Source organism: Strigops habroptila, chromosome 3 (assembly GCF_004027225.2).
Source record: "Strigops habroptila isolate Jane chromosome 3, bStrHab1.2.pri, whole genome shotgun sequence".
Classification (NCBI taxonomy): domain Eukaryota; kingdom Metazoa; phylum Chordata; class Aves; order Psittaciformes; family Psittacidae; genus Strigops; species Strigops habroptila.
This window is the reverse complement of record NC_044279.2, coordinates 7,423,559-7,448,754: the sequence shown is the minus strand read 5'-3', so window position 1 is coordinate 7,448,754 and position 25,196 is coordinate 7,423,559. Positions and strand designations below refer to the sequence as shown.

General features: G+C 45.6%; 1 protein-coding gene across 6 annotated transcripts in view; it reads left to right on the top strand.

The window, feature by feature from the left end:
• FRMD4A (FERM domain containing 4A) overlaps positions 1 to 25,196 on the top strand; it is a 372,724-nt gene that overhangs the window by 281,274 nt on the left and 66,254 nt on the right. For all 6 annotated transcript variants that reach the window (XM_030478613.1, XM_030478614.1, XM_032919794.1 and 3 more), the window contains 4 exons: positions 10,103 to 10,187; positions 14,728 to 14,784; positions 17,311 to 17,333; positions 24,989 to 25,072. In XM_030478613.1, coding sequence (XP_030334473.1) covers positions 10,103 to 10,187; positions 14,728 to 14,784; positions 17,311 to 17,333; positions 24,989 to 25,072 — 249 coding nt within the window. The remainder of the gene's footprint in view (positions 1 to 10,102; positions 10,188 to 14,727; positions 14,785 to 17,310; positions 17,334 to 24,988; positions 25,073 to 25,196) is intronic.

Here is a 25,196-nt window from a genome sequence, read left to right as displayed (position 1 = left end):
AGGTTGTCACCTAGTGCTCCTCTGGAAGCTGAGAACAACAAGAACCTAGGAAGCAATCAGAACTGCTTGGGCAGCCCCATGGCTGTTGTTGTGCAATGTTATTTTATGAGATTCTGCTAATATCCGTTTACATTGCCTTAAAGCCATACATGAAAGCAAGAGGGAGTGCCCTGTGTCTTGCAGGAGTGGTGGGATGTCTGGCAACAGGATGGGAGTGATGTTATTTCTCATCTTACAATTAGCTTCTGGCCCTGGTCGCTTGGTTGTTGGTGAAACAGTTCTATCAGCATCTGCCAAGTCAGGTGAGAGTCACAGCTAAAGCCCAGGAGAAGCAAAGGACAGGGATGAAGGAAGGAGGGATTGCTTGGCTAGTTGGTTTTAGACAGGTGTTTTGAGACCAGAGGAGGACAGCAAAACTGTGCTGGTAAAGGGCAGGAACCTAAGTACAGTGTGGAGAAACAAACAGCAAGGAGGTCAGAGGGGTTCAGATAAGGGTTGTTATACTTCTGGCAGGGAGGGAAGCATTTTGCTCTGGCACACACAGGCAGGAGAAGAAGGCGAAGTTACTCCCTGTGTGTAAATCTTTGAGGTGAGACAGGACCAGAGCACAGACACGCTGTTTGTTCATGGAAAGCAAAGTCGGCCAGGCTTTGCAGTGAATTCTCATCCTCAAACAATGGCCTTGTGGGATTAGCAATCCTTAGCTAAGGAACAACCAGCATGGGGCTCATCTCTTTCTCTTCTGGATGTTTGTCATGCTGTTAATTTATATGAACAAGCTCAGCAAATAAAATTCACTTTGCTGGTGGATCTTTTCCCAGGAATGGATATATGTGTTCTCAGGGTAGCTCCACCAGCTGAACAGTGACAACACACTGCAGAAGTCGTCACGCTAAATCAGAGCATCTCTCACATGGAAAGGCTTTTCTTTCAGAAAGGCATGGCAAAAAATGTGGAATAAATCCTCAATACTCAAATGCACGGTGGGGCAGAGTTTGTATCTATGGCCCAGCACTATTCCCACAAAGGAATGCCTGCGTTCAGCAATGCCTGGCATGTGTTCATACGTGCTGGCTAGGATGAAGTCAGCATGGGAGCCGTGGGGGCTCAGGACTCTCAATACTGAGGCCAGAGATTTTGCCAGGTTACCACAGTTACATGAAGTGGCCTTAAATATGAGACCACCACTGAAACACACAGTGCAAAGCTCATGCGTGTCATTGCTCCTTTTAATCTGAAGGAATGCAGCTCTGCGTACACCAGTGGTGCTCCAGATCTGAGGCAGGGGGGACAGATGTCTGAGACGGGACTCACCACACAAGCCGGAGGTATCTACCTGGTAGGCAGTCCTATATCAGGGCTAATGAGTGCAGCCTCCCTGTATAACCACTGGAAAGAAATAGGCGCTTCTCAGGAACAATTCATCTGACTTTTCTCCCAAGTAACAAGCGATAGGACCAGAGGAAACAGCCTCAAGTTGTGCCAGGGCAGGTTTAGATTGATATTGGGAAAAACGTCTTCACCACAAGGGTTGTCAAGCACTGGAACAGGCTGCCCAGGGCAGTGGCAGCGTCACTGTCCCTGGAGGTGTTTAAAAGACATGTAGATGTGGCGCTTGAGGACATGGTTTAGTGGGGGACTTGGCAGTGCTGGGTTAACAGTTGGGCTCTTAAAGGTCTTTTCCAACCTAAACAATTATATGATTCTATGACTTGCTTTAGATGACTGCTTTTGAATTCAGTAAGCTGCAGTCTAAGATACCTACATCTCTTCTCTGACCTCAGACCTCTGCTCAGATGTAGGCATCTACTCTGTAGCTACCTCTTTACACCAGATGAATCCCCTCTGTGCTCATCAAAGGCAGCCTACAAATTCAGGTAATTATTTCAGACAGGGCTGAGGAGGCATTCCCCATCCAAGGCTTTGCCTGACAACCTGGATGGAATTGGACCAGATTTCAGCTGCTAATGAGGCCTTATGCTATTTTAGTTTTCCAGCCCTCTTTTATAGCCAGTCTTTAAACCAGTATTCCATTAGAAAAGGACTAACGTTAAAAATAACAGAAGCAGGAGATCATTTGGAAACAGCTGACCCTGGAAGGGAGACAGTGGTTCCTAGTACGGATTGTTGGTAGGGCTAGATGGACCTTACAACTTGTTGCTGAAATACACATTGGCCAGAAGACACGCAAGGGGTGCAGAGTAATGACATCCTGCTCCCAGCTCACCATGTTTGCGTGTGCCACTCACTTCCACTCAACTTCGCTTCTTTCCAAGAAATTAGATTAGGGGATGGTGATGACAGCAGCCTGCTGCGGCAGGAAGAGCAGAATAGAACCACACTAAATTAACCAGAGCAATTTATTCATCTTGCACATAATGGGATGTGTTTCTCCATCCACAGTTTTCCCCACCAGACAGGGGTATGTGGCTCTCCACTGCTTTGCTCCAGGCAGGGAATGAGGAATCGCCAGCTCCTGTCTCTCCCCTCTGAGGAGGGAGAAGGAGAAGCCTTCTCTCTGCCCATGGTGTGAGATGGGGGTTTACAGGAACTGGGGAGAGAGGCCGAAGAAGATAATCATCAAACACATTCATTTTGCAGCCAGGGGAAAGAAGTGGCAGAGTTTGCTCTCACCCGTGGATATACTTTATTTCACCTGCTAGCAGCCAGGAGAAGATGCTGAGGGAAAATCATATATACACAAATTGCTCTGCTCTTCCCTTGTCAGCTGAAGACCCCTTTGCAAGGGGAGCTGCAAGGAGAGCCCCACTTTATAATGGAGCTTGATCATCCCAGGAGAGTTCAGGGAACTGCCCTGAGGTGTTTCAGCACCTTGGGGTGCTCCGTCCTCATCCTTGTGGCTGGCCATCTCTTTGCTGAGCTCCTTCCACCTCCCTCACCCGCTCTCACTTACCAGGACTGAACCAGCAACTCCCAGCACCAAGCTCCCAATCAATTTATGCTACATATAAGGGGAAACAAAGAGCTGTCTGCTATTCACATTATATCTCTACAGCTTCATGTACTGCTGGGGTGCTGTAGAAACAACAGCAAAAAATCAGAACATTAAACCTGATTTTTAATCAACCCAGTCCAAGCAAGCTGCTTTCAGGGGTTCCCACAGTCTGGCAAAGCTGTGCCATAACCCATCTCTCTTTGTACAGCACGTGTTTTGCCGGTTGCTGTACGCTAAGCAGGAAGATCCCAAAAGCCAGCAGCCCTTCAAACCCCCTCCTCCCAGCCAGCCCCAGTGTATAAATACAGCCGCTCAGACCTTGTTTGTGCTGGAAGACAATTTATTGCAGCCTTCTCAGGGTGGCCCCCTGCTCTGTTCACCCGGGGGAAGGTGTAATAAATTGCCTGCGGGGAGGCTTTGCTCCTCAGAGTCTCTTTAGAGATATGAGAAACTTCTGTCCAGTTGGAAGATTTACTTGTGTGAAAACTGACCTTTGCTTGATGAAGGGAACTAATGGGGCTCTGCTACTTAGCACACAGCTCTGAGCTAAGCCATCCATTACACACACATCTTAATAGCAGTCTGGCTCTTGAGTCCCATAACATCATTTCTGTTTTCTGCTTAACTAGGAATGTATTTGTATAAGCGAGCTGCGCTTAGAGAAGGGGAGAAGTTGGGTTTGCTTTCCATTCAGCCACCCGAGGGGGAGAAAAAAGCAGCATCCTGAAAATGTGTTGGTTTGAGCCACATTTTGAATGTGTTGATGCTGGCAGCATTGTCTTGTCTAATTTGGGGAAGCATTTAGACAGCATGATAGGTACTACGCAGAAATGATGGATGCTGTCAGTGTAGGATTTGTACCTAATTTGGATCAAGCAGCACTAGCTCTGTCAGTGCCTACACACAGACTCTCTGACTGGGTCAAAGCCATGCAGGCATTCTTTCCATTTTCACTGCAATTTGTGCATTTGTGCCTTACATCAGTGGGTGTGATTTGCTGTCAACAGAGAAGCAAGTAGAAAGGTCTGCTATGAGAAGTCCCATCACCGTGGCATCAAAGGCGTAGAGCCAGTGAGTAAGTAAACCCCATGCCGGCTTTCACAGGCAAATCATACCTTCCTGTGCTGCTGACAACACGGTGGAATGGCTGGAGAGATTTCTATTCCTAAACTGGTTCAAGATCCTCAAATGAGAGATGCTCTACAAATACTGAGGGATGGTGTTAGGCAAGACAGTGCACCCATCGCATTACCTCTAATAGCCAAGTTGTCACTCTGGGTAAGGATGAAAGAGCAGGAAAGAGCTGGGCTGGTGCTCAGGAGGGTGTGGGGAAATTCCCCTGGTGACTGAGGAGGGAGAGGAGGGGAGGAAGGCAGCGTGCTGCTGTGATCCAGTCACTGCTCTTGCCTCACACTTGGCACAGATAACCACATCACTCCAGGCCAAGATGAGCTGCAACAGCCTTTTTGTACAAAGATGCACTTCTCTGGCAAGCTCAGCTCCACAGGATGTTTCAGAGATGGAGCAGTTTGTGGAATATATTGAATATATTGGAATAACTGGCTTGCTGCTGTAATGTCTTGGTCAGGACTGGTTCCCCACCTAGTGAGAGGGCAGGGGACTCCCTGCACTGAGGTCAGTGCCTTTCCAGATGGTGCTTGATGCTGTAACCAGACGTCAGGGAAGAATGTCCCTGCATTACCACCTTAATTCCTTCCCTTCTCTGTGTTGACACTGGAGCAGTCTGCAGTTTGTGAAGACTCCCAGGATGTAGAGCCTGGAAGAGAGGAAGAGAGCTGGTCTTTATATATTCCTAAGCAGATCTCTTAGTATTTTGTCCATGGAGAAGCTAAAGCATAGAAATGAGTAGATGTCCCCAAAACACGTGGTTTTCCAGGAGTTCAATGGGCTGCCAACCTCTTACAAACACTGAGTAAAATGGATGGGCTGTGGATAAAGGTGCAGCTTCACCTTTATATAGTATAGTATAGTATAGTATAGTATAGTATAGTATAGTATAGTATAATATAGTACAGCTGGTGGGAAAGGGAGAGGGAACAGGCTCGGGTGAAACAATATCCAAAGCTTTTCTTTTAATGTTAGCTGTAATTCCCTGTCTTCCTGGAATCACCTTCACCTCCAGTTTTGTGGCTTCTTTGCAATGAGGTAAAAGTGGGCATAGATCTCTCTTCCTTGTCCTGTCCCCTGTATACCAATCCCAGGTGCTGGGCAAGGACAGCCTGAGCATGGCACAAGTACAGGGGACAGGGCATGGGATCAGAATCAAAATGAATGCAGAAGGGGAGCTAAATGGAGCTTTCTTAGTGTGGCTGATTACTTAACAGGCCAACTATTTAGGATGACCACTCTCTGCTTTAAGTGTCAGCACATAAAAGTGCGCACCCATGACTATTAGCAAACAGGGCTGGAACATTAAAGGAGCTCTGCAGCCTGAACTGCTCAGAATACTCATTTAGCATGAGACACTGGACATAATGACGTCTACATTTAAGTCCATTATACCGATGCATGTCATTTTTCTTCTCCTGGTTAGCAAATGGCCTCATATTTTTCAAATTATCCTCTGAGGTTTTGGATGACATGGTGAGGGATAATGAGCCAGACTCCAGGATGGATGAGGCACAAAAGGGGTCTTCTCCCCTATCCATCACTTTGTAATAACAAAGTAAAAGGCAGCTGGGAAGGACATGGGAGACACCTCTGCCCATTTCAATCCTTTCTCTTGTGTCTGAGTGTGTTTCCCACCTAGAACAGGAGAAAACACTGGGGAATATGACTCCCCATCAAACCCAAAAACCTTTTGCTCCATTCTGACTTCATCCATGAAATCTGATTTTACCCTTTACTTTCCTTCTTCATGGGAAAAATAACGTTTTCATCAGGGGAAAGAAGAGCCTCTTGGGATTGTTATTCTGGAATTTTTCCCATTTCCTATTCTTAGTAGGCTGAAGAGGGTTGTTTTGCCTCCCTGGCATGCTGTCATCAGTCATGGTCACCTTGATCAGCAGCAAACATCCTCAACGCCATCCTTGGCCTCCCCAGCACTGCCCGGCACTGCTCACCTCTGTTTTGCACCATGGCACCAGAACAAGATTTTTGGAGTGTTTCTTTTCGGTAAAAAAAAAAAAGGTTTTGCTGTTGGATAAAAGCCTTTTGGACCAGTTGGTTCCTACCAGAGTCAAACTTCACAAGAAGTAGGATGATATCACTGCCCCAGGACAGATCTATACCTGAAGTAGACAAGACATCCATTTGCTGTGGTCATGTTTCGAAATATCATTGTGTTGAAGACCACAGTGAAATTCTTTTACTGTTTGGCAGGTTCTGCTTGGAAATAAACACATGGGTTTGTGATCTCAAATGCTACAACAGTATATTTGCACAGTCAGGAACTCGACTGCTCAGAGCCTGGTCCCTGTTAGGTGATTGATGGCCAAGTTCAGGCTGATGGGGTACGTCTAGGGCTGGGTGTTAGAAGCAATACTAATCATTTTTTATTTGACAGATTCTTTTGGTGGTTAAGCACCTTCACAACACTGCTAAATTTGCCCATCTGCACACACACAACTGGGTTCACATATGGGGCCGGCAGTAGCAGCAAGGGATTCTCCACCTCCTAAAGAACCAGTTATCAAACTGGTGAGTCCAGGGCACAGTCAGGCATTTACCCTGCTGCAGTTTGGAAGTAGGCCTGCGTATAACACAAGGGAGAAATTATAGTAGTGCCAGTTTCCCATCACCCAAGGATTGGGATTTTCCACAGCTGCTTCTCACAGGCACCACCGTATAAATGCCTGTGCTTGGCTGGTTACGATGGGTATTGCCATTCATCACGGCGTGAGGGGGTTTAAGCTGTCTCAGAGCAAGTTGTCAGTTAAGCAACGCTTAATATAGAGCAGTACGAGACATGGCCTCGCAGCTAAAAAGCCTTGAACATCTCAGATGCAGCAGCTTCCAAGCTACCTTCTGCAGTACTCATTATTATTTTCCTACTGCTGAGAGAGAGCAGTCAAGACAGGCACTTTGTGTTCATTACCCAGCATAATATTCACTGGTCTATTTAATTAATGCTTAGAAAATGTACTTGATGAATTATAAGTTACTGGGGGTGGGAAGGGAGGGGGAATGCAGAAATAGATTAACACTGGCTGATCTTTTCAACTGTTTAAAAAATTATTTCTTTGGTTTTTACACTCACAAAGTCTTGTGGGGTGTTCCCCCTTCTCACAGGGACCTCATTTCTCATAGCAGCAGTTGCTGGCTATCAAGGAACCTCTTGTAGGAGCTGCTTGAGGCTGTATTGCAAGAGGTCTAGCGGAGCAGAAGTGTCAGACACATTGCACTGCCTGTTTCCCCGTCCAGCCCATCCATTATTCCCTGGATCTATCAGCTTCACACCACATGGAGGAATGCTGCTCTCAAGGGAGTCCTCAACAGAAATCTGCAGCTTAAAAGTGATCATCTTGAAACATGCTGTAAGAAAGGGCTTATAAGCTTAACAAGCAAAACAGGCAGAGGACGGCAGAGGAGGGAGGAGTATTTCCCAAACACAGCACAACAGCCCCAAGCAGCTAGATGATTTTCTGAAGGTCATGAAGGAAACCCGTGTCCGAGTCAGGAATTTAACCCAGATTTTTTTGCTTGGTTCATTGCCTTAGCAGCTGGATGCTTCTGCCTGCCTCCTTAGTCACTGACATTGGCCATTGTGAAGTGCTGTTTCCTTCCCCGTTTTAGGAAAAGGTGGTAACAGGAAGAGGTCTGACAGTCAGGATCAGTGCATAGAATGTGTCTTTCCCTCCCCTTTCTGTGAATTCAGGGGAGCCTGCTCCAGTTCGGGTTTTCTGAGCTTACCACACAGAAAATCCCACAGGAGTTCTCTGCAAATCTGTTTTCTTTCAAGTAGCACCATTTCCCTGGTGCACATGGTTTGCATTTGTCTGGGTGCATGTGTGCAAGCCAGTAGCTCCCCAGACACCTCTTCACTCTGGAGATCACTTGAGAATTGGGGTTTCTTTGTGACGATGAAGTATCATGTGCAGGCTCTGTGCTTTGAGAGACCCAATTTTGTACAGAAAACGATCTGTGCATGTGCCTATGTGGAAAGCCTCGGGAAAGATCCTTGCAGCCATAAGAAATGCAATATTGCCCTCTAGTGATGGGGAGGAGGGTCTCGCTTGATCTGAGGAAACAAAAAGCATTTTGGGATTAAAAATTGGAATAAATGTTCCTGTTTTCTTCTGACCCTGGAATTAAAGCTCCTCCTGTGACAACTTGGAGAGAGCTGGTAGTGGTGACAAGCAGAGGAGGTTCTTCAAGACTCACAGAATGTGTAAAATTATCCTTTTTCTCCACGAATTCAGCAGATGGAAAGCCAGCTGCACTCGAGAGAGAACAGATCTAGTAAGAAGGTTCCTTTTTTGATGCAGCATCGGTTTTGCATTTCTAAAGCTGAGTATATTTTTGCCAAAAAAACAAGAAAGAGGTGGTTTCAAAGACAAGAGGTGAAATCCAGTGGAAACTGGGAAAAGAACCATAAGACCATGTTGTGCTTCGTGATCCCTACATTCAAATGTGGGGGGGTTTAATTTGGGGTTTATTTTTATATCTCATTTGAAGTCTTCTGGAGGGGGAGAAGGGGGGATGACAATAGCAGGAGCTCTTCAGCAGATGAACAAGAGCTCAAAATGTTCTTGTCACTCTAGTGAGTAAGAAGTTGGTTGTATCTGTCAGGAAACAAACTGTTTTGAAGAGCCTTCGGAAGACATTTAGGAGCACTACAAAGCTTTGACCTTTGCCCCCAATAAGGTTATATTTAAGGCCTCAATTCTGCAAATAGCTCAACAGGGGCAACCCCTCCAGTGCTTGTGTGAAGCCCCAGGAGTGCCAGCAGGTCTCTGAGCTGCGCTCCCAGGGTCAGGGAGTAAGGTTTAGTCTGTAACTGGACCCCGCATCTCAACCCAGATTTCTAAGGCATCTTGTTCTTTTAAGTTCCTGATGCAGACAGCATTTCACTGGCACCTTCCCTATTCTAATTGCCTCTGACAAGGCACGATAGTACTGGAATTTATGTAAGGAACATTGCTGCCACAGTACTGCGACTTAAAGATCACTATAAAAACAGGGTGGGCAGACAGATGTGTTTTTTTCCCTGCTTAAATCATTAAGCAAAATTCACTTTAATCATTCACTGAAGCTATCCAGGCTTTCTCTGTTACTACAGCAACACACAACATACTCATATGTAAGAATTAGTCATTAACTGACTGTATCCTGAGCTTTTTACCCCAAAAGGTCACAAGGCAGAGTTAAGAGCTGAGAGTCAATTCTAGCCAGTGGTAAAACTCTCATGGAGTCCACCGACAAAGGATCAAACCTTCAAAGCAGGCAGGATATGGAGTACTGAATTAATCCATACATATCACAGGCTTTCAACGTAACTGCAAATATTTGGGTAATCAGCCAGTGCAAAAAGGTGGTTTTTTCTGATGCTGAGGGTTTGGGCTGCTCAGCTTTCTACTGAGTTCTCAGATCAAATAAAATCAGGTCATTGGCATCCCCAGCATCACTACTCATGGTACGGATAGATTGCACAAGGTCCTCACCTATTGCTGGTTGATTACTCTGCAACCATTGCTGTTACATGCTGGCTACTAAAATACGTAAAGAAGCCTTCATAAAATTTGCCTTATTCAGAGCTGATGTGGACAGAGAAGGAACCCAAAAGTGGATTTCTGTCAGTGAATATTTACAAGATGCAGGACAACAGCACAGAAATGGGCAAGTTAGGTAAAGGAGTGATGGAGAAATGCCAAAATGTGATGGAGAATGGAGGGGAGTTCACAAGCAAACAGAATAAAGGATTATTTGAAGCTTTCGAACAAAACAAAGGATTATTTAGAGACAAAATCATCCACTTGATAATCCAGTTCCCTTTCTATGGTTTGGGTGGTGATGACTGAGCACATCCTGAAGCACACACAAGCCTTTCACCACCATAAACAAAGAAACTTCATTTTTAGTATACTCACCATGACACCACTGATCACATTTTTCATGGAATGAGTGCGTTTTCTTGCTTTGCCCTAGTTCCCCCTTGTGTCTCACCTCTCTTGCTTTCCCTTTCAGGTTCTACATTGAAAGCATCTCCTATCTAAAGGACAATGCCACCATTGAGCTGTTTTTCTTGAATGCCAAGTCCTGCATCTACAAGGTAAGGACTTGGGAAGCTCTGGGTGACACTGGGATGGGCTGAGACACCTGGGTCTGCTTTCTCTGCCCCAAAGTTCATCTTGGTTGCACACAGAATCCAAGGTACAATCACTGTCTCTGCACTTAGCACCAGCTTCCCTGTCAGGAGATGTTCTGAGGTAAAACACGCCTGGAAGTAACTCTTGTGGTTGGCAGGAGGGAATCTGCAGCTGCTCAAACTGTGAACTGGCTTGTTCTTAGGAGGAAATATCTGGTTTTGTGTTAAATAACGCGGCTGTTGAGGCTCCGGGCTCAGGGGCTGTCGTTAGGGCTTCCCGCCCGAAGAGGGCGCCAGCGGCTGCGGCGCGGGCGCCATCTTCTGGGGTGGGAGCGGGGGGAGGATGTGGGACCGTGTGTGTGAGTGTGCAAGGGAGTGTGAGTGTGCAAGGGATGGGTGAATGTACAATGGAGTGTGAGTGTGCAAGGGAAGTGTGTCAGTGTGCAATGGATGGGTGAGTGTGCAAGGGAAGTGTGAGTGTACAAGGGAGTGTGAGTGTGCAAGAGAACTGTGAGAGCGTGCAAGGGAACTGTGAGACCGTGCAAGGGAAGTGTGAGAGTGTGTAAGGGAGTGTGAGTGTACAAGGGAAGGGTGAGAGTGCAGGAGTGGGGGTATGCGTGCAGCGCTGAGTGTGTAAGGGGTGTGGGAGTGGATGTGGGACTGTAACTGGGAGCCTGTGCGCCTATGAGTGTGTCAGTGTACTCGGGATGTGTGCGGCTGTGTGTTTGTGACAGAGCGAGTCAGAGGTTGTGGGAGACCTTTAACCGTCTTCTGATACCTGAAGGGGCTGACAAGAAAGCTGGAGAGGGGCTTTTTACAAGGGCAGGTAGTGATAGGACAAGGAGGAATGGCTTTAACCTGCCAGAGGGGAGACTGAGATTAGATATTAGGAGGAAATTCTTCCCTGTGAGGGTGCTGAGGCGCTGGCACAGGGTGCCCAGAGAAGCTGTGGCTGCCCCATCCCTGGCAGTGTTCAAGGCCAGGTTGGACACAGGGGCTTGGAGCAACCTGCTCTAGTGGAAGGTGTCCCTGCCCGTGGCAGGGGTTTGGAACTGGATGAGCTTTAAGGTCCCTTCCAACCCAAACCATTCTGTGATGCTATGATCCTATGATGGAGTATGTAGGTATATGCATGAGTGGGGGTGAGGGTGTCTGAGGATACATTCTGAAGATCACCTTGTACAGGAACAAGCCATGCACAGGGAAATGTTTCTTTGTACCAGAAATAACCCTGCCTGATAGGCGACTGAAAACACCAGCCTGCTGTCATCAGCACTACTCAGAGCTGCCCCTTGCAAGGCACATTGTGTTCCAGAGATAAGGGTGTCCTGGCGTGGCCTCCATGCCCCCGCCACAGTGCTGTGAAGCCTCCGATGCCACAAGCACACGCACAAGTGAAAGGGCAGAGCCCAGGAGACGAAGCAGGACCAGAACCCTTTGAGGTGCAGATGTGTGGGACTGGGAAAAGCTTTTCATCAGCTGGGATTCCCTGGGACGATCCCTCCTACCTCCCTCCATGCAGGCAGAGGCCATTCCCAGTGACTCACCTCCGTCTGCTAGGGAGGAAATGGTAGGAAAAGACAGCTGTAGTTGGGGGAGTGATTGTGCCACCATCCCACAGCCCTCGGCAGGTTTGTGCCCTGCTCAGCTAACCAGCTTACACTGCCTCTGAAGCCTCGCTTCCTGACATCTCCATGCCCTAAAGTGCAGGGACTAAGTTTGCGTCTTCTAAAATGCAGGGTAGGAGATGGAAAATGCCTTTTTTCCAGTGCCCAGGAAAGAGGCAGGGCTGCTGAGCTGAGCTGTGCAGAGCTTTGCTAGCTGGCAAGGCTGCAATTAGATGTGCTTAGTCAGCCCTCTCCGGCAACAAGCTCCGTGAGCATCGCATTTTGGTTCCTGGGGAAAGTTCCTTTTTGAAGTATTGCCAGGAAAAGCTTACACTGTTGTTCTTTTTTTGGAGAAAGCTTAATAAGAAGAAGAGGAGAAGGAAAAAAAAAAAAAAGGCGCCTACAGATCTAGGTTGGTCTATTTTAGTCTGACCTCTCCTGAAACCATTACTTTGCACATTCGAGCTGACTGTCATCTCTATCCAAAAATAGCCCTGCTGGATTCCCAGTCTCCCATGCGGGTCCTTCCCCATTTGACTTCCAGCCACAGTAAGCTGTGTTGTGCTATTAAAAAAGGTGTTGAATCTGGGTGCAAAGTCTCTGCTAGGATGCAGGGCAAGCACCCAGTCGGCATCCCTGGAGGATTCCTCTGGGTGTAGAAAGGGGGATTCAGTGCCTAAGCACAGCCAGTGCTTGTCATCCCTGCAGCTAGCAGTTGGGGCTGTATGCTCCCAAACCTTGAAAGCTTCCTTGTTGCACCAGTTGTCTCATTGGACTTACCATGTATACCTTCACCTCAGAAAGAACGTACTGTGTATGAAATAAGTGTGGTTCATAATGCTATGCTAGCACCCAATACCTTCCCCTGTTGGTTCTTCTGACACACAGCATCAAATGTCCCCATGCTCAAGTTGGGCAGGAATAAAGCTGAGGCCTGTTTAGTTTGGGGCTGCTGGTCCACTGGGTTGGCAGCTGGCTCTGCATTGGGTGCTGTACTCACCGCTCCTCCTGCTGTACTATGAGACATTTATGGACCACAGACCCAAACCTCAGCACAGGACCATCAAGCCACTGTTGCTCAGAGAGGCCAAGCCACATTTGTACTACCAGATGAGGGAGGGCTTGGCATCAGGCACTGTCCCTCGGTCACTCAGGCTGTTTAATTACTAACACGTTCTGGCACGGGTTTTGGCCTGTGCCAGCAAGCCCTGTCCCAGGCATTGCTTGGGCACTGTTCAGGGATGCGCACCTGCTCCCAAGAGGCAACCCAGTGGAGGTAATCCCATCTGGGACTGAGGGAGGGAGGAAGACTGTTTAGTCATGAGCTACACTGTGCCATGTACCCTTAGGGCTCTGACCCGCTTTACCTACTTGTATAGACTCGACATGACATTGACTTGTGGTTGCAGAGGCTGGTTTGTCCATGCAATGCCTGGTGCTTCAAGACGGGAGGAGGACCAGGCACTCTCATTCTACTCTGCATCTCTCCTTGCCATGGGACATGCCTGCCTGCCCCAGCCCAGCCCTGCCTGCAGCTGAATCCTCATCTCACACCAGCCGCTTCCCTGGGCACATACACATCATTAGTGCAGGTGCCTGCGTGAACCAGGCAGCTGAGCTCAACAAGGGAAGGTGTGTTTATCTCCCACAGCAGAGCTCATCTTCACTCCCCAAGGAGTTGTTATGAAGGAGGTGAAGGAAGTGCTTATTTTAAAAAGCTGGCACTGGTGAAAGCCAAGGACACCTGGATCTTATCCTCTGTTTTGTTCCTTTTGTTTTTGATTTTGCCAGAGACAAGCCAACGCAGCGATTGTGGCTTGTAAATGAGGTGTGGCCATGACTTGGCTGGAGCGTGGATCACAGCACTCATCTATATTTAGATCACTCGTTTCTTGCCAGATGAAGTAGAATATTAAAAACAGCAGCTTAAATAAATACAACAGAAAAGCCACTACAGGAGCGAGCTGAACAGTGACCCAGTTTACATGGCCATGTACGTCAGAGCCAACATCGGAGTTCTAGTTGCAGAATAGAGGCGTAAACAGTATCTCCATAAAAGCCCACTAGCTTCCCAAAATCAGGGGCCAGAGACTCGGGGAGACACACTTGGCCACAGGATTAATGCTCATGCCTCCTGTCCCAAGCATCTTTGATGCCAGGTCTGCATTCCGCACATTTAGACAGAGCAGTGCCCAGACTTGGTTCTGTGACTGCTATCTGAGGCACAGCAGAAGAACACTGAGAGGGTCTGATGGGACCATCAGTGTCCTTCATGGGACTGTGGTGTCCAAGCAGAAAACTCACAATTTCACCTGACCCTCCAACATTGCTTTGATTGGGAGCTGGATCCTCTGAAACCAGAGCGCCCATCCTGCAGGAGGGAATATGGCTCTATTTCCTGTCAGTTTACCCTGGGCAAGGGCCAGATGAGTTCTGCAGGGGCTTTGACACAACTCAGTGAAGATAAACTTTCTCATTTCCTTGCTTCTGTGAGCCTAGGGCAATCTGTGTTCCCCTGAAGCATGGGTCGCATTTGAGGGAGAAAAAGTGTATTCCCCAGACTACACTAAATCACACAGGAAAATAAAAATTACCCTCATCCTCCCCCTTCCACCTGCCTTCTCCTCCTTTCTCCCCAGGAATCCCTTCATGCCACATCCAGTTACACTTCATTTACCATGCTATTACGCTGAATATTTGGCTTTCTCCACACCTGAGTGGGCAGGTTCTCCCTCACTTTGGTCTCCAGGAGCACAGGGAATGCTTTGAAGCCCAGCCAGGGGAGCAAGCTGGCACTGCACGCTTCACCATGCAGTAGGCAGGTGGAGATGCACATCCTTCTTATGGGAGCTCAGACTCAATTCTCTTTTTCTTTCTTGTTTTCTTCACCTTTCAAGGAGCTCATTGAGGTTGACAGTGAAGTGGTGTTTGAACTGGCTGCATACATCTTGCAGGTAGGCACTCGCCTTCTCTCTGTGCTTCCTCGTGTTGCATTACATCTTTTGATTTGCCAAATCCCAAATAAGAAGTGCAGGGGTTCCCCCAGCTGCAGAGAAAGATGTCTTTACACAGTTTTCATCATTTATACCAGTGCAAAATAAGGACAGAAGGCTCTCAAACCAGACCTCTACACACATTCCACTGCCCAACATTTTGCATACATAAATGTATATTATGTTTGAGCCGACGTAGATATCCAAGATCCTGGGGTATGATGTAAAGCCAGAGGAAATCTAAGTGATGAATGTGATTTACTAGGTGAAATCCATATGTAAAGGGTTCTTCACCAGTGACTTGCATTTGTTTTCCCAGTGGAGCTTGGCCTTCTGATGATCTCCATAAGCTTCTATATACACAACTGTCTATATAAAACTTCTATATACACAGCTGTATTCTCCAATGTGGGCAGAACAGCTTAAAGACTTTCCAAAGAACTTTTCCAGAAAGAAAGAAGTTATCTTTGAAAGTCCTGCTCTTGAGGAAGAGGGAAAGGGTCAGAGAGGAAATTACCCCCTGCCTTTGGGAAATGTGGTTCCCAAAAAGGAGTCTTTTCAGGGTAGCAGAGGTGCTTTCTGTGAAAGCTCTCTTTTTAGGAGCATGACTGTGGGAGCAGATCAGAGATAACTGTCAGATGACCCTTGTTCCCCTTTCCTACAGTGTAGTTTTAACTTTTGTTTCCCATCAGCCATGAAGGAAAACAGCTCCTGTGAGGTGCTATGTGAGCAGAGAAGCCATCTCATCAGGCTGCACTAATAAATGACAATGCCTTGCTCTTCTGTAGCACTTTCCATGTTAAAGAAGCAATTAATGCAGAGGGATTTGAATCTTCATTAAATCATTTTATGTAACAAAAATGGAGCGAGAGAGTCAGGATGGGGGACTCAATTAAAAGCACATTATAGAAATCACATACTGGCTGTTGGGGGAATACACATCAAACAACAGGCTCGTTGTGGGAAGCAGCAATAGGGTTATGAATCTTTTGTCTGCTCATCCTAATGAATAACTGGAGCACTTAGTAATTGTGTACAACTTACTGTTGCACAGCCAGATCCAGATCTGCCACTGTAGGCCTTGTTACTGTGGTTGTTTCTCGCCACAAACACAGGATGTTACGTGAATTCCTGTAGTAGTTTGGTGTGTAACTTAATAGAAACAGCCAAAACAAGCCACACCTCTGCTGTCTGTAACCAGAAATTACTACAACCCATGTTCGTGACAGGATCCAAGCAAAACAAGAGGGATCATACTGCACTTTGTTCTACTGCTGGCTTCAGCGTTTAGGTCAAAGTACTGAAGGATGGAGGATCTACTCTACGAAATTGGTTTTTAAATTCAGTATACTCATCCCTGTGCAGGCCAGAGCATATCCTCTGGGTTTTGCTCTGTGTCAAACTACAATCATGATATGATCAAGGACTCCTTCCTATGAACCAGAGGAGAGCTTGTCAGCCCTTGAGTTCACTCAGAGGGAAATAGGAAAATAGTAAAGGACTATGAACTCAAGTGATTTAGTCTGCAGCCTTATTTCAAGTCACTGTGTTACCAAAACAAATAAATTAAAGTTCCACCCAAGCTCTGAACTTTACTCCAGCCTCAGGACTGAAACACCACTGGATGCGGGCTGACAGGTTTTGTGGGTGGATGGACAGATGTAAAGACAAAAGACCTGAATGTAACATCCCGTCCTCTTGGCAGTGGAAACTCACAAATTACATACTTGCACCGTGCTTTCTGTGTAGCTGATGGCAGATGAGGTGCTTTAGCATGCATCGTATGAAATTCATATTGCCTGGGGGAAATGCAAAATGCCATCTATTGAGGAGGGGACCCACCAGATTTTGAGGGTTCACCAGATACGCAGTAAGATTCAGGTACTAATCTAACTGCTGGAGTGGAAGGTTACAGCCCTTTAACATCAGGCTATGATGCAAATAAATAGAAATATTTAGGTATATAAGTAAGGGAGCTAAATACTCCCCCAAACACCCAGGAAGGAGTTAGAAAAACCTGTGTCTGGCATCACCCCGGAAGCTGGCAGTGAGCTAGCTTTTGAAAAGTCTAAATACTAGAAAATAACCAGAATACTTGTAAAAAGAGCCAGGGGAATTGCAGTCTCAGAGGCTGCAAAGCCACTGAGACTTCAGAGATCTTCTAGTAATGTAACAACCACATTGACCCCAAGAATTAGTTATTTACCAGCATTATTTCCTGCAGCTTCTTGGGTATCCACTAGCAAAATGAGGAATTATCTGGCTTAGTATTAGGCAAACCTTTTGTTTGTTAATTTGCCCAGCTCACTGCATGTATCATGGCACTTGACATTAGGGACTGGTTCCAAAAAGTACATGAGGAATCAATTACAACAGGAAATTGCTGCTAAATGAATTCTGCAAATGGAAACTCTTGAACAGCTGTTTTCTTGATTTTTCTTCTATTTTTAATGCTAATGTTGCTAATTTTTCTTCCTCATTTTACAGGAGGCAAAGGGAGATTTTTCAAGGTAGGTGAACTTAAAAGTTTTTGCCTTTGTGTGGTGTGGGAATGAATCTGGTAGAATCACTGTGTGAGCGCTGTGACTCAGTTGTAGCTGTGTAGCAACAGGAATGCACTGCTAACATAGACATCGTGTTTCCTGAAGTCATTTCTTCACAAAACACAGCCTTTGAGCAGAGCATGCCTTGCAAACAGCATTGTTTGTGACTCTGTTGTTGACAAATCTCTTTATATGCCCATGAAGTTCAGGAAATAGACTAGTCTTCGGAAGGAAATTCCTAAGGAAGTGACTCTACAATCACCGCTCTATCACAGATCCAGCCAGAGGCAACATTAAAATTCCAGCACTACTTGATATTTCAGCTTGAATTTGGACAGAGTTCTCAAAATCACAATTTAGCTAATGGATTTTGTTGAACTTCCACTATCCCTTGAGCCAAATCTTCAGACCTGCTGTAAGAAATTCAAAGAGGTGACTGTGCTTCAAGTCTTGAATGAAATGCCCAAGAACTTTCATTGAAGTTGACAGTATCTATCTGTCAGTTACACTTTAGTAGCAACCAAAGGTCAGATGGCTGTTTCATACACCATGTGAGAAACATGGAAGTTCTTCATCTGAAACTCAAGAGAACTCCCTGTGCTAAAAATGTCACATACTCCATATATTACTTTTGCTGACCGGAACCTGAGTTCGACTGGAGGATCACAATATCCACTGAAGTTAGTTTCAGAGAAGAAAACAAGGTGTGAATGGGCAGTGAGGTTGAATTGCCAGATGAGCCTGAAGAGGTGTCTTAATTTTGTCGGCATTGAGATACACTGACAGAAGACTGTCACAGTACTCTGTGCATCCATAGCAGGCAGAGAAAAACAGGCAGGGTCCACTTTCTGGTGGACTGGGACTTCTAGCCAGCTAAAATTGGGACAAATCAGTGAAAAAGATCAATGCATTGCAAATATCGCCTGCCCAGTGTGGAATCTGAGACCACATAACGTAACCCTTGCTAAAAGGAAGTTTAAGTAAGTTCTGCCTTATCACTTCTCAAAACCTTAATCAACTTGAAAAATCCTGACATGCATCTGACAACAGAAACACAAGCCCAGTCTTGCTTCATTTTTCAGTTCCACCCGATTTGTCATAACTCAGCTATCGGCAGTGTTTGTTTAGGGGGCACTGGAGTGAATGTGGCTTTTTCGCTTTTCAGTCTGGTTTTCAATGCACTGCCAAGTGCTCAGACCAGAAGAGCCAGAGTTTTGCCATTCAAACCTGTGATAAACCACATCTTCCATGCATTCCATAGCATGGTTTTGCTACGAAGAACAATATTTAGTGTTTCTCAGAATATCTTGGACATGACAAAAACACACCCAGATAGTGTATGTTCAGGGTATGAAACATAAAATAGAAAGGAATCAGATGGTTGGAGTCATAGGACTGAAAGCATTTTATCTTCAAGTATCTTGTTTCTATATCAGAAGTGGAAACAGCCAGTGGAAAGCATCCATCTGCTAAAAGCTGTTAGATGTTCCATGTAAAAGGAATGGTTGAGTTTATCGCAGTGTATTTGTCTAGGCCACAGAGAAATGAGGAATCTTTTCTGAGAGCACAGAAGATACCTCAACGCATGGTGTTAGCTGCTTTCTCCACATCAGAATGGCAGTCGACTTCATCCCCATTAGAACAGTTAGTTCTTAGTCCTTTTCACCTGTGGATCACAGTGGTTTGAAGTGGAAGGGAGAATCCTTACATCCAAGTCAGGCAGAGAAGTGGTGGTGTACTAACAACTTGCTGACACTGCCAGAGGTCTTAATATATAAATGGGCTTTGGTGGCAAAACAAATCTGCCATATTAGTGGAGTTTAAAGCCTGTTCTCAGAGGAAGGCAGAAGAATGTTACCCCGACCCTCCCTGGTCTAGGAGAAGACTTAGAATCTCCTGGGATGTCTGCCCAGCAGCTCCCCTCTGATGTGCGCTGACAGGGGGTTATGTGCTGGGTGAGATCCAGGTGCTACTGAAGTCACCACAAGGTCATTGTGGTCAAGATTTTGCCTGCTGAGATTTGTGGTTATTCTTATCAGCAGTATAAAATCTGGGAGGCAAATCAAGCCTGGGGCCAGCCAGAGAAACTGCAGATGGAGACAAATGCTCTGACTTCTCTTAGAGTTGAAGTTAGCTTCACTGTTTGAAGTTACTTGATGTTGAAATGCTGTCTAAAACAGAAGTGGCTACTCTTTGAAACAGAGAAGCTCTGCAGTTGTGAATGTCTCGCTGCTGAGATTTAAAGACAACATGTTGTGCATGGCAGAGTACATTGCGTGAAGGCTGAACTCTTGAACTCCTGCTTTGTTTTTGAAGAAATCAGTTAATTTTTAAGGGTTACATGCTTGGAACGCAGACTGCACATTTCCCACACCTGTCCTGCCTGCTGCCACCATCAGATTTATAGCCTGTGAGTCTACAAGTTTCTCTTTGGCCTTGATCCAGAAAAGTGCATAAGCACTGGCTCGGTGGTGGTGATGGGAGAATTGCTGTTCCCCATGGGAGCCTTCCTGTGAGTCACTGCTGAGCGCCTCAGGTGCAGGCACAGGCAATGCCAAATTGCCACAATTTCAGCTGTGGGTTGGCACCTAGCCATGATGGCCAGATCCAAACCCCACTGCACCCAGGTGGTGCATCACAAGAAGCTGGTTTGGGAGTCCTGAATGCAGTTGCAAGTCTCCTTATGGGAGCTCAAAAACCAGAACTGATCTTACAAACTCCAGTGGTCAGTTTTCTACCTCTGTGACTTGATGCATCTGCAGTGACAGCAGTTCCTACTGCTGCTTTTAGGAAATCATCCCATACCTCATAATAATGACTGTGCTAATAGTACTCCTCTTTCCTTTCCCCAGAAGGGGCTCATGTGCCATTTCAAACATATGTTCTACATCCTTTGATAGCATATCATCATACCTGAGTCTCTTATCAGTGATTCTTGCCACCTTGGAGTACCACCTAACTCAGGCATCACAATGACTGCCCAGTGTTTGGTAAACCCGGAGAGCACATAGTCTGAGTCACCTTTATCTGTCTTGAGCTAAGATGCCACAATAGCCCTGACAGATCAGTTTGGCACCTAAGGGAGCAATTTGACTAAGCCCTTTTCCATTTCTAATGTGTATTTCATATCCAAACCAAGCCCATCAAAAAACCTGAGCTCCTGAAGCTGTTTAGATCAACTAAGAAAAGTATTTCTCAGTGTTTGCTCTAAGTGGCCTGGTCCAACTCAGAGTTTTGCAAACAGAATTGTACAAAGGGCATATCTCTTAGTTGATACAGATTTAGGCAGAGTGCAGTTTAAGATAAAAATTATTCTCCTTAAGTTCCTAGTCCTCTGCATTAAAGGAGAGTGGACTTTCATGTTATTTAAGAGAATCCCCAAATGCTTCAGCTGAAAAGTTTGGGAAAGATTTACATTTAGGCTGAGGCATACCACTGAATTCAGGACAATGGGGTATCCCTGTTCAGCTGATTCTCAGGTTCAACAGGACACTGAAGATTGGATCTGTGCTTTTTGATATTAGACTTCAAAGTCACAGAATCGCATGTATAAAGCTCCTAAACTAGTATCCTGCCGACAGATGTCAAGGTTATTAGCTCAAGCTAATCTTGTTTCTAGTTGGAAGCTGAATCACGCTTGGTTGGCAGAGGATGGGGAGGACAAATTTCAATTCCTTAGATGAATACAAATCCTGCAGGTGTGACTCTCTTTAGGCCTATGTAGAGGAAGGAACCAGGGTGCCCTGGCTAATTTGGGGCAGAAGCATAGCATATTGTTAAAATAGTTGAGATTTTTCCCCTAAATTAATCTTACCATGTTTAGAATCCAGTCTGACATGGACCAAAATCTTTGGGAAACTCACCAGCTGAGCATTTAAAACCAGCTTTGGTTTTAAATGCTCAGAATCCAGCTCTTCAACCTTAAACAGCATCTATGTCAAAGCAGCTGGAAATAACATCTACTCATCATTTGTCCCTTAGTTTGGGGAGGGGAAATTAAACACCCTAAGTAAAACCAAAACCTGAACCACTGCGGCTAGCTCCTGAGACAGGCTCTCTTTGCTTGATTTCTTCCAGTTAAGCAATAGGAGACAGTTCAAGTGAACTCCACGTGTCCCCCAGCAGCATCTGAAAGAATAACAAGGGTGGAAAGCAATGGCCAGTTTCCTGTTCAGCAGAATTTCACAATCATTTCAATGTTTGGGCAGATGATAATCTGACATACTTTCAGGCTGACGTTTCTTTCTGTGTAACCAAGTGACATTGAACCAGTTAGAACTTACGAAGGGGTTACAAACCCCAGGCTGCATTTTGCAACCTAATGGAGAAGATCCTAAACATGGTACCATTTAATCTGAGAATCTCAGACTCTCCATTTCCTCTCACATTCACCAGAATGAACGACCATGCTGAGAAGAGTTGATAACTTTAACCTGCAGGTTTGTTTTTCTCCTGATCACTGTTATTACATGTGCTGGAAAATGTATGGATTTCCTGAAACAGCTGCATATGTAACGTTGCTCAAAATCATTGCAGCCAGTTTGCCAAAATCTTGTTTTTCACAAAATGCTCATGAAATGCCCAGGTGGACCCTTCACTCCCATGTGTAGATAGAAATACTGACATGTGGTGACTAATTCATTTGGCCAAGACTCATTCAACAGGAAGTACTAAGACCAGCACTCTGGACTTCTGTTTTCTAGGTCCAGTCTCTAGTCAGTCAACCTTATTTCTGGCTATCTCACCAACTTTCAGGAACCCATGCAGATGTCTTTTCCAGTTCAGTTTTCATATTATCATTCAGTCTTTTAAATACCACAATTTCCACCATAGTGCAGGAATAAAGTGGTCTAGAGGATACAGAGGAAGTGTGTCTGGAACCTTTCCCCTGTGTCTTAATAGACCTGTATCAAAAGCATCCTTCCATATAGAACAACCCTGGTCACTTTGGAATATAACATAAATGCAGCACAATTAAATAAGCACTTTCTAAACACAGTAATAAAACAAACACACTGAGATATTTCATGAGTACAAACCCACTTGTGATCCTGCTGGAAACATTTTAAAAATGAAGGGGTTTAGTGCTTTAGAAGGAGACAAGAGGAAAGTGGCCACTAGTTCAAATGCAACCTGAATCATTATTTTTCTCCTTTTACTTGATTTGACATCGTCTGGGGAGTCTAAATTCATTTGTCTTGAGACAATGTTTGCCAGAAGACTGTGTGAATATATGGACACGGAATGAAATATCTTTTTGTTCCTGTAAGTGATTAACTGCAATACATTGGGCACTTTGGTGTTGTGAGTTTGGTGTAAAATACCTTTAGAGTATTTGTTGTGAGTTTTGGTGTGTTGTGAGTTTGGTGTAAAATACCTTTACAAGATTTTCTAGACACTGAGCTGAAATGCTAATCCCACCCGACAACATCACTAAGAATGTCTTTATCTCTCATTCTTAAAAGACTTTTTATCACAGTGCAGACAAGCTTTGGTCCTTGCTGACAGAAAAGACAGACCTGACTGGTGTTACCCCCTTCTTTTATGGGAACCGTTACTAATGCAGGTTTTTCCCAGACTCTCAAGGATAGTTAGTCACCACTAGTCTTGCTCTATTTGACAGTTTTCTGGGCTCAGAAAGTCCCTGTTTGGAAATTACTCCCTGTTTTCCCAGAAGAGATTTGGAAATGTCTCAACTTCCCTCTATGAGCAGCCAGCCTCAAAAACATCTTCACTTGAGGGCAGGGACTGATGCATGTGCTCTGATTGTGCTGGGTTCTACCTTTTATTCCCCCATTCTCTTTTAAAATGTCAATAAAATCAGTAAGAGCTGAGTGTGCACATGCTATGGAGGAGCCTTCCCTGGGCAGACCCAGTAAGCTCTGCAAACAGCAACAGCTTGTTGTCTAGGCTGTCAGTCACAGAACACAGCACCCAGATCATGAGATAACATGGAACAGAGCAGCTTCTTGTTCAGACTTGTGCAGATATTTACCTGCCATGGAAGAAAAAATCTGAATAGGTTTTGAGCATTTGCACTTACAAAGGAAGATCTATCTGGTGGTCAAATGACCATAGGATTTAGGCAGGAGTTGGTGTTCAAACACTCTTTGTCTGAAGTCATTTGACTCAGCATAAGAGGTGCTGCTGAGTGGCTTTCTGTGTGCTTAGCATAGAAGTGATTGCCTCAGTCATTTCTTGTAAAAGCCGTTCTACACACCTTCACTCTGCAAAATTGGAACCTAATTGAGACTTGGGCACCTCTGTCAGAGATTTGCCTTGACTAGAAGTTGTGGTCCTGGTTTAAAACTGCTTAATTTATCATCAGGGAACTACCATGATAATAAATGCCTGCTCCAGGATTTATGGCAGTGGTTTACCCTATGGCCCAACCTAGCAATTAACCTGCAAACTCCAGTTAAGACAAACCCACCTAGGTTTTTGCTAGGATGTGCTGGGATTTGCTGCTGGGATGTGCAAATGGGGGTGCTGCTGTGGGAAGGTATTTACAACTGAAGCAGTATCACATCTCTACAAGCCATCATACAGAATGTCTCAGAGACAACAGCAAAACTCAGGGGGACTTGGAATGACTAAGAGCTCCTTGGGCCTTTCACAGATGTTAGCATGGCTGGTCGGGATGCCAAGACTACCTGTCTGCCTGGTTAATGGCCCTGCTGCCCTGCGGGAGAAGCCAGTGAGGTGGGAAATCTGGAGCTCTATAAGAGGCATCTCCCTCCACAGCTCCAGGACAACGACACTTTTTGGCAGGATAAAGGACAGGATACAAGAAGGCAGAAAAAAAAAACCCTTGCTATTAAAAAGTAAGCCAATACACATTAATTCTTTGGCACCCCTCAGTGTCCTGTCTAGCTCTCTTGGCTGTGTATTTCTACAGCTTTCAAAGTAACAGCAACACTGCCTTCCTTTCCAAGCTTTTCAGGGATTTTTTTTCATGCACACACAATTCCTTATGTGCTTAGAGACAATCCCATGGTTTCCTTTCATCTGGGAGAATCTGCCTCCCATTTCATGAGCTCTCCCTACTCTCTCATGTGCAGTGATGCTGCTCCAGCTGGCCAGCGTGGCCACCAGAGGTTGGTGAAGTGGTTGCACCTGGTCCCACAGAGGGTTTTGTGTAGCAGGACACAAATTAAAGCTGGAGCCTTACCAGTGAAGGCCACGTCACTGAGGCAAGAACAACCTCTGATGCTAAGAAGCCAAGTCATTACTGTTTGCAGCATGTTGTAAGGCATTAAATTAAGGTGCTTTATTGCAGCTGAAAGCATCACTTGTGCTTCTCTTCACTTTGTTTTATTCTGTGTGTGATGTCCGTGGGACCCTGCTCAATAAATGTGACATGGTGGCTTTTGTGTCCTGTCACTGGTAGGAAGCCCTTCAACATAACCATCTGGGAGAGCTTCTCTCTAATTTTGATAACGGGGGAAAAGTTAACTGGGCTGCCATAAAACAAATAAAGAGAGAAGAAAAAGGAAACCCCAGTGCCTTTTGTTAAGGAGGAACAGATGTAGAGCTGTAGCAGCCTGCCAGCTAGGTCAGGTCATATCAAATATTGTGGTTGTTTTCTTGTAGCCTGATCCTCCTTTTGAACTCTCTTTCAGCAATGAAGTTGTAAGGAATGAATTAAAGAAGCTGCCGGCGCTCCCGACACCAGCGCTGAAGGAGCATCCCTCCCTCGCTTACTGGTAACGTATCAACCTGCTGAGTGGCTTTGCAGTGTCTTATGTAGGACCTGGCTCTGGCAAGAAGTGATCTGAGAGTGGAATTGGGATGCAGGGATTCCTGCTTTCTAGCTCCGAGCCTGGCACT